The 18541-nt window shown below is 31.8% G+C and overlaps 1 protein-coding gene across 6 annotated transcripts in view; it reads left to right on the forward strand.

Annotated features, from left to right (window-relative positions):
* Positions 1–18541, forward strand: part of LOC148610058 (LIM domain only protein 3-like) — a 101069-nt gene that overhangs the window by 66792 nt on the left and 15736 nt on the right. The window contains exon 1 of one of the 6 annotated variants that reach the window (XM_088542042.1): positions 12350–12594. The exons of the other annotated variants lie outside the window; for them this stretch is intronic. Within the exon in view, the coding sequence (XP_088398168.1) occupies positions 12573–12594 (22 nt within the window). The 5' untranslated portion in view covers positions 12350–12572. Of the gene's footprint in view, positions 1–12349; positions 12595–18541 lie in introns of those variants that run through there. 6 annotated transcript variants of the gene reach the window in all.

Raw genomic sequence — 18541 nt, forward strand, 5'->3', positions numbered from 1 at the left:
TGACAAATTGTATGATTGGTCACATGATCTTTTGAATGCTTTTAGAATTTATGGCACTAGTTCTAATGTATAAAATACAATCCAATGTTTGTGTTTCAAGTTACAAAAGATGGGAATATGATTACCTATGTAAGAATTCTGTCTGAAATGCAGGAGGAGAATTAAAATTTCGATAGGAAGCATACTAAAATTCTATTTTATGTAATATTTTAACTGCTAGTTTCTACTTAAGATGGAACAATTGATCTAATTTCAAAATGTCAATATTATTAATACAAGGCAATTTTTCAAAAGTAATCCATTTGGAGAAATGTTAAAGATTTATGATACTGGAAATATAGTCTGGCATGTGTTGTCGAAGGTGTCTAATTGTTGTCCCAGAGCCCTCCGTCCAGACTAACTGCTGTGTGATACACCAATTAAAATCTTACAAATTAACAATGAAATGGTTTCTAAATGTGCGAAAAAAATCTATCTAAGTTGTTTATAAAGTCTCTGGTCATTAAGCATGCATCATTAGTTAAGGGAAAAAGCCATTTTGTACATATCATATGGCAGGAGAAAATGTTCTTTTCGTGTTCTGTGGCAGACGATCTACTGATCTGGTTATCGATATCATCAAGATTGCAATGCAATCATCATTAAAATGTTTACTGTTTTTTTTTGCTGACACTATTTACATGGATGCCAAAAGTAAAACCTTAATGTGTTTATTCTAAACAAGTATTATACATAACATGAAAGCATTCTAATGATCTAGAGGGCGAAAGAGCAGGAGGTAAAATCAGCTTCTGCTATGGTAAATACCACCTGAAAGTCTAAAGGTATGTAACAACTGACACTGACATGATACAGTCTCTGTGCTTAATTATATAGACTTAACTGAGCATTTGATTTGTCATTATAAAGGGGGGGTTTTAAAGTGAAAAAGATTAGGGTTTTATGCCCAGTTTTGAGGCATCAGTTAATGGAGTTTTAACATTATCTCTAAGTATGTAAATATGTATACTGTGAAAGTACTTTAATTATGAATACCAATTTTCGTGGATCAGGGAAGGAACACAAGTTCGTGGATTCTTGAATTCATGGTTGTGAAGTTTTCAGAATACGCATCAGTGGGAATTTACTATTCGTTGGAAACCGAATTTTCGTGGTTTGACCTTACCAAGAAAACCACGAAAATTGGTATCCCATGAACAATAGTACTTTGACAGTAATTTTCTCATTATTCTTATTTATCTAAAACTAGGTAATCCATCAGACCTATTTCATTGGTACTAGTTGATTGAGCGTCCCTATTCTTGCCTAGTGACTTTAACTTACCACTACTCATTTATCAGTAGGTTAAAATGGGGCTTTGAAAGTGCTACTCTTTTTGTTGTTTAGGTCGAATTCTTAACTCATACAATGATACGGTATACATTATATTCATATCCATGAGTAAAAAAAGCATGAACTTTATCTGTGTTTTCCAAATATGTATTATAAGTATGTCAATCCACTTCTTTCTATATCAGAAATAATAGATACATAGAAAGCTATTGAAGTAGAACCCATGTTGGACTTTGTTAAAGTATCAGTCTTTATAAAAAATCAGACAGGAGGTGATTCATGCATGTCAAAAACACACCAAAGTCAATTTTATTTCTTGTTCAGAAACAGTTGCTGATCACATAACAAGTACTAGTTTTTCTTTTGGTTGTTGCACTTTCGAGATAAAAATGATATAGGTTGTATATGAAATTGGCACATTGCAAGAGTTATTGTTCTTGATTTTGTTTGATTTGGTTGGTTTTAGTGGGAGATAAATGTATGATTTTCTCAAAAGTGAAGATCTGAATATAGACATAATTATTGTTATGTGAAAATATAGCATAAGTAGACTGAAAAAGCACTGTTTGTTCGGTGGGTTTTTTTACACCATGAATCACTTTACCAGTGGTAGTGTCTGAATTTTACATGGACTGGTACTTAAACTGGTTTGATTTAGACTGGTGTTTGGTTTACAAAGGTACATACTTTATCTAAATGGCCTTTAAAATGTTTGTTTCAGACAGGTTTTCAGGGTTTGGTTAAAACCGGTTTTTCTGTACTGCTTTATTTGTTCTTGTTCGTGCCCTGCTAATTTTAATCATTTCAAAACAACAGCTTAAGTAACCATCTGTAGCCTTATTAGCATAATAATTCCCAGATCAACTGCATATAAAATTGGCCTGGCCCAATTTCACCATGGGTTAATGTAGTATTGATCATCATCTCTTAAAACAATCAGGGGCATGTTAGGAAAGTTTTTACATCAGTTAAAAGTAACAGTATTTTCTCCATTTCTTTCCCAAATATTCATGACATTTTGAATAGAGCAATTAAGGAGAGGATCCCTATGGGAAATTATGGGATATTAGTAGCTGATTCTATGGCGATACAGAGACAACTCGTATTAGATACTCATCACTAAAAAGCTTTCTGTACTCACTGTAATAGACACACTGGCTAAATACACAATAAATTTGTCACCAGGGACTGGGACCATTCCAAAGCTTTCAGAAAGTACAGGATCTTATTGTACAGGAAAGACGCTACACTCAGTCTGCCATCCCTTAAGTAGTAAATTATGGACTTAAGTGGCATTGTGAAAAGATTTTGTGTGTAAATTCTATATTATTTCTGAAATTGAGTAATGAATGTTTAAAGTGAATTTAATGTATGTTGAATCTGACTGAAAAGGGAGGGTTGTGCTATGTAGTAGAGTTTCTTATTTAGTTGGCTTGTTTCTCAAGTTTTTATTTGAAATAAGAGAAGCCTATTCAATTTCAAGCAAACTGTTATACAAATTGAAGTTACTATTAGGAAATATTTACAGAAACTTACCTGACAGTTGGTAGGACCATAAATGTGAGTTACTGAAGTGCATGAAGTTCTGAATTAATTTCAACCTATACACCAAAGACCCTTAAGGTTTTCAAATGACCTTAATTTTTAGGTCAAAGGGAGCCATGAATTACCCTTTATTATCCACCTGCTGACTAACATTGCAAAACCTGTCTAATGAGAATCCTGAATAAACCAGATTCCTGTCTGATACAAACATCAGACTTGGATTTCATAAAAAAAAATCTCAGGTTAATAATTTCCTCAAAGTCTGAGTTTTTCATAAAATCTTCAATTTCAAGTGATCTGATTGGTCGGAATTTGAGTTGAGGGAAGATTTGAGATTTGTTTATGAAACCGGGCCCTGAAATCATTACATATCAGTTTGGTTGTATTTTAAACTTTTTAAAGTATGAAAATATGACCTTTCCTTCTTATGATGGTCCTTGTGACATTTGATGACATTCATTTTATTCCGATTTCTAGTTATGCTTCAGCTACATTCGCCATGTTTGTTCTCTTCATTTGATCCTTGTACAAAATTCATAGCTGCATGTTATACTTAATTTATGATCTGTATATAGGTTCTTTACTATGGACCATTTTAACCTGTTAATTCATCAAAGCTGATTGAAAACTACAACCTACTTCCTCTTAGCAGATAACCATCTGTACATGAAGTTACCAATTACCAAAAAAAACATGAGACTTATGGAAAACGATGGTAATTTCTCTTTATTATAATAGATTGTTAATTTGTTTCAGTACTGTTTTGGAATTACGGTTTCTTACTTAATTTCATCCAGTTAAAGTCACTACCTGGGTTAATAACCAATTTCCACCATGTTTGTAAATTCTTCTTGATGTAAATGATCTACTGAAATTGGCGTCCGGCAATTTTCAGAAATGAACGGATATCTATTTACGTTTAGACAATTCAGGACCTGGTTAATGATATACCCATAATTTCAGTGCTATTTAAAACTCATATTTTGTTGTGGTTTATAACATGCAGTATTGTTGTTGTGAATGAAACCATTTCTTGCAAGTTAATTTTTTATTTTGGTTATGAAATCTTTGGGAATAGAGAATGTTCCAGTCTACCTGTTTGTTTTATAAATGGTGTAATCCTTGACCTTTGACTTTTCCTTATTTCATGTGTTTCATCATTTCTAGTCATTTGTCATAGTTTTTATCTTGTCCTGATTTGAAAGAGGTCTTCAGTCTGGAAAGTTTAAAGTCTGAATGGTGTGTTGTACCAATACTGATTGTTTAAATATTTCCATAGAATTTTCCCTCATTGAGCAGTCACTTTTTTGCACCAGTTAAGTTGTCAAAGCAGACAGTTTTAGTATGTTTTGTCTAAGGATCATGCATGGAAGGGAGATACTGATTCAGCATCTATTAGTTACTTCACCTTAATTAACTTTAATATAATACTGAAAATGGCCCAAGTATGCTAGATATTATGAGATAACTTTCTACTGGCTGTACTGTAAATTTGTTAAAATTTAAATGAAAAGTTTTCCTTTCCCTTTTCATAAAAGAATTCATCTAGAATTTATCTCATTTAAGGAGGTAGACCTAGGGTAAGGGGCATAACTCTTGAAATCAGTGATATTGTTTGTATTATATTCAATCTCACCAAAGCTTATCAAGCTTTGATTTGAAACTGAACAAATTCAGTCAAAGTTACTTTGATGCTTACATAAGATTGATGTAAAATAATGAATACAAACGTTCCAATGATTTGTAAGAGTTGCATCCCTTACCTTAGGTCTACCTCCTTAATATCTTCCAAATCTCACTTTCACTAGCACTTCAATTTTTAAAAACATTGACTGTGATGCTGTTACAAGGGGTAACCTAATCAGCCATGTCAAAACATTGGTAGAAAAGATATGCATATATGAATCACTTATTGTCAGTTTCTTATTTGGAACTGTACTTTAAAGAATCACAAGTTATAAAACTGTTATGGATATTTAAGACAAAACTTTTGGAGGCATTTTTTTTCTTAAAACAATTTGCTTTTAAGGCAAGGAGAGTCAAGAAAGTAATTAAATACTTGTAGATGAATATTTAATGCTGTATGGACTTTCACAATTTTTCCTGCAGCAGTTGTGTTTCAGAAATCCCCATGCTGTTCCTCTTAAGTAATGGCAGAAAATTTTGAATCATATGAAAGTGTTAGCATTTTCTATTAAAACTTTACGGTCACCCATTAGAATCATTGTAAGACTGAAGTAAAGTGCCAGCTAGAATGAGTAAAACCTTTTAACGAAAAATGTTTTTGCACTCGGCTGTCAGAGATTAAATGGTTCTAATAGGGATGATATTTTTTCTCCAAATTAATACAGTTTTTGCATTATGAATCCTTCATATAGGCTTTATAAATACTTGATGTGAGGGGACGAAGCTTATAGTCTTATCGAGGCTCCATTAAGGAAATGTGTGTGTTGTCATTGATGATGTTTTGATATGAGGTATGTAGTGGGTTAAATTATTTGTTTGGATTTTCCCCATTTTTCTAATGTAGACTTATCAGAAGGTATGTTTTTTTTCTGTTAATTTTAGATTTTTATTAGAATTGAAAAGATTTTACATGATATAAGTAAGTGCTTATGCATTGGACATAACATTACATGTAGCTTGAAATATTTTCAATAAGAACTTGGAATTGGAGCCAATACATTTAATGCCTGTCCTGTCTGTCAGTTTCACACTCATGTATGTATGTATTAGAATCTTTTTAAGAGGCACAGATTCACATTTTTTAGAAATATAATGCCCAAAAAAAGTCTGTTATTATACAAACAAAGCCACTTCAAACAATTATTTAGTTTTCTATGATCATATCATTTTAGGTTTATATAATTAATAAAATTTTCCTTCACTATGCCCACTACATGTGTATACCCAACTTTATGAATACAGTTACAATTTTCCTTGCATTAGCCCCTTTTTTTATTCTTTGAAACACTCTCCAAATCCATTTGCCATTATAAGTTTTAAAATCTTGTGAACATTTATTGGTATTGAAAGTCATTAAAACCATTAGCTCAAAATATAATCTCTTGCCATGCAACCCTGTTGGGAGCTGCTAAAACTTCATATTAACATTACAGTGGATTAAATACTTGTACATATGGAGGAATACAACAACCACTCCAACTGTTTTGATCTCTGCTTGTGATGTTTGACCTGGTCCTTTTAACAATCCTGTAAGCTAAGTTATTGTAATTGACAAATTTGTAATTGACAATTTAGTAATTGACGGTTATGTTACCTTCACATGTAATCTGTTAAAGATTTGAGGAATAGTTTGAGAAGATTTGAGGAGTAGTTTGAGAAGATTTGCATGTTTTTAATAAGTATGTTGTATGTTGTAGTATGTTTTAAGTGACTTGATCTTTTGGTATGTGCAGTTTTATACATTTGTTTTTGTTAAGATATTATAATTTTTAAGTTGCTAACATTAATCCACTACACCCCCATTATAAAAACTATTGGAATAATAGAGCTATTTATTGAGGCTAACCCTGTAAAATACTGAAGTATTCATCTTCTTTAAGTTCTGCAATTAACATTTATACAGGGCAGGTAAGCAGTGTTATATTTTCTTTCTAATTATTTAATTCTTAGAAGTTAAAATTATGTTAAGCATTTATTAATCCTTTGTAAAGACAATATTTTCATGAAGTATAATTGTTTAAGTGTATCTGGAGAGTCTTATGATTCGCCCTCAACCGTCACCACCCCCAACACTCTGCCATAAGCAACCAATGATTGAACCCGAGACCCTTTCTAGAAAAGCAGAGGATGCTTACCCTACCTGTGCAACTGGTCCATGCTCCCAGTTCTTTGTGGAGTCCGAGTTGCTCATTTACTTTTGTTACTTTGTATGTATTATTTTGGTTATTTTATATTCTTTGTTGCATGTGTCTGTTTTCCACATTTAGTCTTTGTCCCTGGATTACATTCTATTGATTTCCGCTAGAATCTTGGTTCCCTTGATTACTCCTTTAGTGACAGTCTAATGACAGATTTCCGCAAACAATGAACCCTTCAGCCATGTTGATTTACTGGCTAGTTATATCTGCTATCTACCTAAATGCAGGTAGGCCATCCTGTCACGACCACAATCAGACCTTTTTAGTCATACAAGTGACATGACATGGGGAAACAAATTTGGCCGGATGTTTGAATTAGAAATGTATACAAAGGAACATTCCATACAATGGAGGTGTGAATTTTAACTACAAGAAAACATATGTTATATTCAAGCTTGTTCAAAGAAAGCTTTGCAGAATTTCACTGAAAAACCACAAACTCTTGCGTGGGAAGCTGATGTTAAACAATCCTTACAACTTGGAGTATAACTTCATGATTTTGCCCAACATGCAGCAAGTGGTATATTCAGGTAACACCCTTTTGATGCACCTATCAGTGCACATGTTCCATGCTCCCAATTTTTAGTGGAGTCCATGTTGCCCAGTTACTTATGTGTCTTTGTACGTGTTATTTTGGTTATTTCATGATATTTGTTGTGTTTGTCAATTTTCCTTGTCTAGTCTTTATCCTTTATATTCATTTGATTTATACTCAAATCTGGGATTTCTTGATTACTTGGTCAGCATTGAACAGGTCATAGCAGATCCTGAGGAAATCGTGAGAAAATCATTATAATCAGAGTGGTCAACTAATCCCCCCTCTAATGACGTATTCACAATTGCGGGATTAAAACCTCAAGTGGACATTACTTAGGGCCTTATAGAATTATACAACATTAAATTGCCCTGAATAAGTACCACTAAGTTTATAATTTAGTTAATGAATTAACAGTATTTACATTTTAATTTCATACCCCTGTGTATTGAAGTAAACGCCTTTTAAATCCGGAAATAATTTAATTGAAAGTTTTGACCCATGAGGGGGTATTAGTAGAACTTAGAAATTGTTTCTTGTAATACACTATGTTTAAATGTCGCCTATTAATTGTTGGGTTTGTGGCTTGCATATATCTCGGAGTCTTAATGTAATTGTTCCATTTGTTTAGTTTTTCTAATGCTCTCAAATTGAAAGTTTCCATTATTAGTTATAAGCTGGCTTTAGTTTGAAGTTGATGTTTTCCACTATAAATCCAATTATGCTAGCCAAATGACCCATCAGTCTTAATGTATACTAATTGAATTCTTGTCAATATTTTTAAAATTATTTATTTATAACAAATTTGTTTTGAAATATCTAAAGAATTTGTCATTTTCTATTGAAATCGTGAATACTACATGTGTTTGATGTTAACTGTGATTGATCACCAAGAACTTTAACATTTTTGAAATCAACAAAAAAAGGACAAGGAAGTCTATTTATTTTGCATATTCAGTTTTGAGAAAAGGTATGTACCTTATTTTGTCAAGTTAACCTTATTGACACTTTTTTGTACATTTATACTCCTATCTGAATTTAAATTTTAATGAGCATTGTTTATTACGTTACTTCTTAATTTAAGTTAATATTTCAGCTTGAATATTTGTTTATTTTTAGGACTATTTAATAGTTTTCTTTTTTAAATTTGAAACTATTGCAAGTAGATTAGAAATCCTTGAGATGTTTTGGTAACTTTGAACCTTTAGAAGAAGGTATTGAAAAACTGGAAGTTGAATGATAATGAAAAATAGCTACCGAGTGATATAAATCTCCTATTACCATTCCCATGAGTTAAGAAAAGCTGGTCAAAAGTTGTCATCTTATGATCTTGGGTTCTTACTAGTCAACATTGATATTGGACACATAGTCTTTATAGTTATATGCTGCAGGACTTTCTCTACCTATTGTTGTGTGGGATAAAAAGCACTTGTGTTTTTTTTAAAGCATTAGAATTAAGACAGCCAAAATTTAGAATAATGACAGTTTTAACCAGAAAAGAAATTGCGTTTTTTGTTGTACTTTAGAATTTTTTTCAAAACATTAAGAAAAAGAATTTTGCTTCCTGATACCATTAAAACAGAAATCCATTTTTCTTGCGTGCATATTTTAACTTATACTGTAAAATTTCCTTGTCAAAAATCATTCTTGTGAAACCCATAGGCAATGCATGTTCTTTGGATGAACTTACATTCGTTAGATGTATTCAATAAACATTATTTTCCATAAAAAGTAAATTTTATTTACACATGTTTTCCATCAAACTTCTACATGTCTGGAATTTCAGTCTTTCTAATTTGTTGTAATTTCGTTACAATTTTCTGTTTTTTGTCCCACAGGATATTCCTGTGTTTTTTCTGTCATGGGGGACTATTTTTTAGCTCTTTCTTGTGTGTTTCTGTAAATAAAATTTCTTTTTTATTGATGGATGCTAAATTATAACTGACGAATCGTCCCCCATTGGGTTTTATACAGGCCAAGATTGTCTTGTATTAATATAAAACTAATTTTTGAAATATTTTGATAGAGAAAGGATGCTAAGAGGGTTATGGGTATTTTATTTTCCATATTAAAGAAATGCTCTCTTATTGCTGGTTTGTACCAGTTTTGTATTTATTTGATGAACATGGGAATAATCATCTCTCATTATTTTCATTGAAATAATAATGAAATTTGTATCAATTTGAATCATGGGAAAATGATGTAGCAAATATATAGGAAAAACATAATCTTCTGGAGTTTACAATTTAGGTTCATAGAAGTGTGTTTGCACTATGCTGTGGATGATTTGATCCAGTTAAAACTTGTTATTTTATTTTTTTTTAAGGCCTGCAGTAATGTTAAAGGTTGAATGCCATATGCAATTAGTTGAAGTTGAATGTATTCAGTATTGATGAGGGTGAAGTTGAATGTAGACAGCATTAATGGGGCTGAAGTTGAATGTATTCAGCATAGATAGGACTGAAGTTGAATGCATTCAGCAATGATGAGGTTGAATTTGATTGTATTAAGCAATGATGTTGTTAAAGTTGTATGTATTCAGCAATGATGAGGTATCCAGCATTGTTGTGATTGAAGTCGAATGTATTCAGCAAAGATGAAGTTGAGGTTGAATGTATATATCATTGATTTGGTTAAATTTGAATGATTCAGCAATGATTTGAATAAATTTGAATATTTTAGCAATGATTTTAGATGTTGAATACATTCAGCCATGATGTTGAAGGAGTCAATTGTGTTCAACATTTATATAATCAAATTGCCAACAACAAGAGAAGTGAATGACTATTATTTTGACAGCACTGTGATACTACTGAAGTATAAAAGAGATACTATTTACATAATCGTCTAATCATAAACCATCATTCCAAATATGATTTGACTTTGTATCCCTCGTTGAACCTTAAATACTGAAGACTCCTTTATAGCATGTTAGGACTGTAAATATGTTATGGAATGAATACCTCAGTGAATTATATTGTTAGATAATTGTATGCATGTTTTAAGGCAATTATTTTATATTGTGTTAGAGGCATCTAATAAAACACCAATTTCATGTTGTTTCTCATCAAATTTAGCATGTTCCTATTGACCAGAAGCCTTGTTTGTTTTATTAAATTGAATTTATTGCACAAAATAAACATTTTTTTTCTTATTTCTGTGTAAAATTGTTTATAATTGTATAATTGTATATTTATCTTTTCTTTTAGTTTTCAATTAACAATTTTTAACATTTTATTCTGAGCTTTTGTCTTGTAATACTTGTTTGAATAATACAGAGGAAGGTTGGGGTTTTTTTTTATGTCAAATTTTATGTTTTCATTTAGAAATTGAGTTAAAAACCATTGAAAGGGAAGTGATTTTAATGCAAATTCATGAACTTATTCTTAGCTGTGAAACCACGTTTCATTGTTACTGTCCTTTTGTTTATGATTCTTCTTCTGGTCGTGCATATTTCTGCTTTACTGTTGTTCATTGCATCTCTTCCTTGTATTTTATTGATAATTTGGCAGTAAAAACATACCCCTCTTTAAATAATATTTCATACCAGGTAATTGTATGACACAGGTACTATTTCTCATCTATTTTTTATCAACACTGTAGGATATGGATGATTCATTAGTTAATAGTTAGAATTTTTTTTTTTTTTTTTTTGGGGGGTGGGGGGGTGGGGGGTGGGGGGTGTTGTTTATTTATAAGATTACTGAATTTTAATTTAATTACTGCGTAATGTGTAACTGTGTGTATACACATCAATGGAAACTTCTTTTCTTTGGTTACCATATTTCGTGGTTTGGCTTACCCATGAAAACCACGATATTTGTACCCCATGAACAATAGTATCTTTACAGTAATCCCCGCATTTTTAATCCCAATTCATATACGGACTGTTCTTTTTTAATATGTTATTGTCCCCTAATTAAGTTTTTCCTATTAAATAATTTGTAAGATTCAGAAGGGTTTCAATTGTTTTCATAATCCTCTTATAATGGTTTTACCAAGTTTTGAGTTATTCCATTCTAATTCTCTAAAATTCTAGATTGATAAAATCAAAGCCTAACGTGTGATACTCTGATTTTGGTAATTGGAATTAGATGTAAATGCTTTGAATGGCTTTGTATTGTTTTAACAAATTACCATCTATAACCACAAATGTTTAGTTAAGCTTCTATTATTCTGTTTATATTTTGCAGTGCAAAAATGTAGATTACACAGATATAATCTTTCAGAAAAAAACTTTTTTAATTCATTAATTAGTATTTCATGTTGTTTTCATATCTTGGGGTCGCGAGTTACAGCATCATCGAAATTTATTATTGGAAGACTTTCAGTTCCGCAGAGACTAATTTGTACGGGCTTTTGTCATATCATATAATGTACTTTTAATATAAATTTGCTTTAGGGTAACAGGCTGGTTTGGTAGTGTATTGAATGAAATTGGAATTTGTAATATCAAGCTTAGTGGATTAGTATAGCTTTCACCAATTAGGAATTGCGAGGGGTATTTGTTCTTTGTACAAATTAATATAGACTGATTAAAATTTAATGCAATCCATTTAAGGGGCTTCCATTTGTAAATTAAAAATTTAAAAATTGATAATCTGATATTTTGGTACATTATGTGGTCTTATTTTAGATTTAAGAATTTGATATTAAGTGAAATTGAGTTACGACGTTCTTTCCAATTCAGGACTATTTTAATATCCGAACTCGCTATTACACTAATTTAGTCTATCTTGTTAGCCAGAGCCGGCTTGAAAGTAATCTTTCCATTCAATCTAGATTAAAAAATAAATTAAGATATGAAAATAAGTGGAGAGAATAAAGCCATAAAAATCCTTATTAATTTCAAGATGCTAGCCAGGCGCACTAATTATTCGTAAACAATTATGGCCGTAATAATGAATGGCAGAGTTAATCATTACGATGTTATCATGAAGAAATTTACAATTGGCCAGTAACATTGCATTTTCCTATATTACCCAATTATATGTTCATTGTATAAACAATAGTAATACGTTTGGTATTATTAATGCTCAACGGGACTTGATATAAAGGCAGAGTTACTGTGAGAGACTCATTATTACACGTTATTAATTCCACCTAATAACAGAAGGGGATTAACTTCTAAGGATCCTAACGCTTCAGTCGTGTCACACTTAACATTTCCCATTTATTGGATTTTTCTCTTCAATTTTTCTTCTAAATATGGCAGGGGAAGGTTGAGAAATCATTTTATTTCAAGTTTCATATTTTACCGATAGATAAACGTTACAATGATTTCTCAGGCAACTACAGGTAAGACTTGTTTACATTCTTTATTTTACAGTTTTCCTCCTTAACATGTTTGGCAATGTTATAAATCATGATTTCTTTTACAAATGTATTGTTCCATTCAGAAGAAGATGCATCTGTATTCCTAACAGCTGATGAATGTTTCAGTCTGTTCAAATTTTACACAAGATATATTATATTTGTAGTTCAGTTTTCTTTAAAATATGATTTGTCTATGAAAAAGTTGAAATATGGAAAACACTTCCAGCAACAGTTGATTGATTCAGACTTGAAATTCAATTCCAAATTATTTTTTTAAGAATATGATTTATTTTTTATGGAATGGCAATTTAAAATACAGATTTACTTAAGATTCATGCAGAGGAGGATAATTTTTTATTTTTTGTCACTTAACCTATCGCTGAAAATGTATTGCTGGTTTAAAAACCCTTCGATGTAATAGAGGTAGTAAGGAAAGATGAGAAAATGACTGGTTGTATACTAAACTTATTGAAATAAATTGATAGAGGATATTTTTTCCAGTACAATTCCACTTAACTGTTTTTGGTACCTTCATCACTCTCTGAACCTTAGATACAACTTTTATTATTAGTTAAATTTGATGTGTCTTTCTGAAAGATTTAAGGTAGTTTATAAGGAAGGTTTATCACCTGTTTCTGTATTTGTATGATTCTTAGATTGTGCTGTACTTATGTACAGTGGTATGTTACAGAGTTTTGTTCAGGTTGATAGGTGTTAAAATCATATCTTGGAGATATCAGTTTGTTTTCTGAAGTTAATGTTTTTTGGTGAATATACATGCACTGTTTATAACATTGTGGTATATTAAATGGCAATTACCTGAATTTTTCTGAGGTAACTACATTTTGATATTGTGTAATTACTGAGTCTTATGATATGCTTTCAATGATTAAGTATGTTCCAAAATTTGTCCTAGACATAAAATGTATAATTCAGCTTTTCATAAGTAGTATTTGAATATACCTGGTGCATTTGTATGATCTAAGTTTTCCATCAATTAGCCTTAGGCTCTGCTATAGATGAAAAATAGTCTCTGGAAATAGTATGTTAGGATATCAATATGCTGTAAATGAAAGATAGTCTTTGGATGTACTACTGGTGTAGTGGATATGTGTTAGGAATTGCTTTGAAAAGTTTCCCATTTTTTTTGCTTTTGATTTAGAAACTCTGATCTTGAAGAGGGTTAGCATCTTTTTCCTGGTCAGTTTTAGTATCTAATCAAAGGGACTTGGATGATAAGGACTCCTGTCAGAGTAGCAAAGATATGCCTGGAAAAAAGAATAAAGTACCACTGAATGAGTACAAAGAAGTCATTTGCAGACTTTCTTATACATGAATATGTCTTCCAGAAGTTTGTTCTCTCACTGACACCAGGAAGGCCCTCCAGACTTATTTCTGGAAATCATTTATTAGTCTGATTACTCCAAAATCTTTCTAGAATTGTTTTAATTCACAATATATTGCAACTTGCTAAGGTGTGGTACATGGAGTCCAACATAAGTTTCATTTGGAAGTTATATTATTTACCCCGTATGGTACTCTATATAAATTTCACCCAGAAGTCATATTATTTACCCCCTCATTCATTTTCTATCATACCATTGATTGATTCTTTTGAAAGAAATTAACCCATCATTTGGCGGTAGAATTTGCAGTGCCTGCAATCACTTTCTCCGCTATTGATCGTCATATCATTACAGTTAAGCCTTATGAGGAAATTCAAGACAGTGTTAGAATGAGAGACAGGTGATAATTTCTTTATAATTGGAAAAAACTCATTTTATATTGTAACAGAATCATGCTGTTTGTTTCTAATTACAAATCGCTGCATAGCGTCAAAGCAAGATTTAATTATCTTGACTTTAACTGTAGTACTAAACTAAGTAGGTTTTCAGTAAAAAATTCACATGTAAAGATGCTACTGTTCTATTATTATTCTCTTTAGCTGCTAAATTAAACTTGTAAGCCTGATCTATAACTTTTAAATCGTTATTATCATTTTAAAGTTAAAATTAGTAAGAAATTGCTGTGGTAATGTATTTCTGCATTTTTTTCTGCATTTTATTGATAGAAGATATTTTAAGATAGGATAAATGTTGCAAATTGGTTTACACTTTTAATCTCAAGAATTTTCAAGAGGTGATTGAGTACACTAATGCTTTATTTTTGTTAAAGTTTGCTAGGTCAATTAAGTGTACATTGCAATTTAGCTGGGCATTTCAATTTCCACTTATCTCTGTAGACAAGAGGGCACATGGGGTGCAGTTGATTTCAATAGTCCGAATGCGAGTCCAAATGTCATATTGAGTTGAAATACTATTCTGGGTGTTATCTCCTTGCTGTAACAAAGTGTTACTGTCCGCTTTTCGTTATAGCCAGGTGTGTAAACACTTTTATAAACATCCTTGTCCAAGTTTGGCTTATGTTAAGTGCTGATGTATATCAATGAACTTAACATTGATTTTAAAGTCATATATCAAAGGTCACACAAGAAAACATTTTTCTTTTGCTTTCATCTATATTGAAGGCAGCTACTGGGAATTGAAGGCAGCTACTGGGAACAGGCAGGTCCCAACCTACCTAACGCTTAAAAATTTTGGCTGGTTTTATAGAAATCACTGCAAGTTACCTCCTTTTAAGAGTTATTGGATTTGCATTAGTCAGTACAAGTTCTCTCTAAAGTTAGCACTTTTTACCTTTTTTTATCACAAAGTGTAAGGACTGTACTTGATTCAAGTAGTGGAGCATGTAGTCATAATGTGGATGGAAAATTCACGAGTCTAAGTCTCTAAACTTCCTTGTTTCATGACCGAGTTATCCAGGAAATGGACATCAGCCATGATGCCATGAACCCTCGTCTTCTTAAAATAATTGGATCATCATTTGAGAGCTTACAAATTTCTCTAAATTTGTGACCTTTCAGCTAATTTGCCTGCTCATTCCTTTCAAACTTGTCGAGGGTGACAGTTGTATCATTTATTATTTAATTAATAAGATACTAGAGACAGGCACCAGGTGTACTGTATGGTCGTCTCATTAGCAGGTACCGTAGTCGGCTCTCATTAAACCCAGCGGCCCACCCTTGCTCTGTATACAGTTCCCAATTAGATGGCTTGTTAACAGTTTTGATTAGTTTAATATATACAATTTCTACTTCATTAAATTTTTTGCAGAATTTGTTATTTGCCAGAATGTATCCTAATGATTTCCTCTGTTCTGGATTAACTAATGTAGGAAGGGGGTCTTGTTGAGGGGTTCCTAAATAATAAGGTAAATTGGAGGATTTATTTGGCATTCAATTATGTCTCTCCCATTTTCATCAGTGTTACTATTCTTTGATGAAATAGATCAATGATCGAGGAAATGTGAAGCCGTTCAGTCAACAACAGCAAAGTACAGTACATTTAGTGTAATGTTCCTTTAAGGTTACTTTATTAATGTACATTAATCCATGTTTTCTGCTGTCTGCCGGTTAAATCAATTGTCTTCAACCAAAATTGATAAATGTTAACTTAATTAATTGTGTAATAAGCAAAACCAAAAGTCACAAAGCAAGTGGAAGTTACATCCTAACTGTGCTGCCTATATTCTAGCTTGACAATGTCATAGTTTGGAAAGTTATGACATGACACCCCCCCCTTTTCCTCTTAAAAAGAGAAAAAAAACAATGTTTACCTTTATTTGAAAAAAAAAAAAATTCTTTTCTTCTGGAAAAAAAATCCTGTTAGTGGATAAAAAAAACAACTAACAAGAATGGATATGGTGTATATGTCAAAGAGACAACAACCCCACCAGGATGCAAAATGTCAGCTCAAGGTCTTCAATGAATGATTAGGTTATATTAAGTGTGAATGGATCATATTTAAGTCTCCCTACCTTAAATTTTGGATCTGCCCCTGGTTTCTGCTTCAGTGTTCAATATGATTCCCATCAAAATATTGGGATTTTGGCAGCAAAATTTCTGAATTAATGGCATGCATTAATGTTGTAGTACTCCTAAAGAAACAAGTGAGTGTATGGAATTTCAGTGTTTCATATTGGCAAGCATAGGCAATGGATAATTTAACAAGGAACATTAATGTAGTCATGCTCATTCTTCTTAAGACCACAAGAGCTGTAATTTAAGCTTAAATAAACAGTATGATATGGCATAAATGAGGTAATAAGAATTCTCTTGTAATTTTTGAGGATCCACTCAAACTAATGCCAACATGATGTCAGAAACTGTAAGTTAATAGGCTACTTCAGTTAGATTCAAGACTTATGTAATGAACATTGTAATGCATTGATAGATTTTCACTAACTACAGCAGTTCTTATTTAGGGTGAAGGTTACGTGTAGTAAAACCTATCAAACTTTAGTGGAAAGTTCTGTATGAAAAAAGTGTAAAAAATGGAACCCTGAATAAAGACAACACCTGTTTTAACTGAAACCCTAAACTGTGACTGGAATGAAGTGGAAATCTGTCTAAAACAGTCAATGTTCCAACAACATTGGAAACCTGTCTGTACAAGACACCATCTGAGAATCAGTGGAAATATGTCTTAGCAAGACAATATCCAAGAATTGGTGGAAATACATCTTAAACGAGACAGTGTCTAATTTTTTTAGTGAAATGTGTCTAAACCAGACAATGTCAAAAAATCCTACCAATACGTTTCAGTGCAGTTTGAACCTGTATTAACTGATAAAGTGTCTTATACCAGAATATGGTTTCAGTTAGATAAGTCTTACTGTACAACCAGGTTAACTTAATTTCTTTCAATTCATGTCTTTAGTATATTTACAATGGACAGTTGGAAGAGCAGTCATCTTCATATTAATTTCTAACAACAAGCCTGAGCTCAAAGAATTTAATGGTCTTATATAGAAATCATTGGCATGTAAGCCAAATTCTGCAAGCCTACCAGCATTTTCACTAGCCATGGCTGTCAGGCTGGTGTCAATTTCAAAGACTGGAAGGAAAATTTGTTTCTGGTTGCTTGAAAACACATGTTTATAACAAGGAAGGTAATAAGGTTTTGGAACTCCTTGTACGTTTCAATTTCTTTGGTATTTTAATCAATGTCTGATGGTTATGACATAGTTTAGTTAAAACTAGGAGCCGATATGCTAAAACTGTCAAGATATAATTCACAGTAAGTGGATATTGTTTAAAACAAGTTATTTATAATGAAAATAATGGTATTGAATTATTCAGACAACATTAACACATCCAAATGTAATTAGGAGTTTGGTATGTGTTAACTGCTGTCTATAATGTATAGTATTCTATATCACTTCCATAGATTGGTACATTGGCACCTATTTTCAATTACTGCTTGACCACAGTTGCCTATTTAATGGAATATTGACTTTGAGAAAATATATCATGCATGACATTCATTTTGTCAGCTTTTACTTTTTAATTAGTGACCTCTTATTCAGTTAATAGCTTGAAAATTACGAGTTTTATGTTCATGTTGTCTGTTATTTTCTTCATTACTGTGAGAAGAATCATATGGGTAGTTGATTTTTTTCCCCTTTTGGTAGGGGGATTCTCAGTAATAAATTTATATACCACCAAAACATACCAAAACCTGTATAATCCATGTAAACAGAAATTAGATCTGTATCAGTGTCAATTTCTTTTGGAGGAACATCAGTCTAAAAGGGTTTAATAAAGATTGGATTCGCTAAATATCTAAGTTATAAGTCCACTTCAAGATAATCATGCTCTAAATAATTCCCTTCAAAGGCATTTGTGTCTGAAATGATCTTATAAGAACTCAATAAGAAAGAAAAAAGGAAAAATGAAGTATGTATCACTTTCTCCTGTATTGAGCCTCAGACATTGACACATTAATTCTGATGATTGGAGATCAAACATTCTCCATCAATCAACAGATTAGGTAAAGTGAAGGATATTGTCATTGTGTTAATTACCTCT

The sequence above is a fragment of the Perna viridis genome, chromosome 8 (assembly GCF_037379345.1).
Source record: "Perna viridis isolate PV_CMFRI_1.1 ecotype Kerala chromosome 8, ASM3737934v1, whole genome shotgun sequence".
Taxonomy (NCBI): Eukaryota; Metazoa; Mollusca; class Bivalvia; order Mytilida; family Mytilidae; genus Perna; species Perna viridis.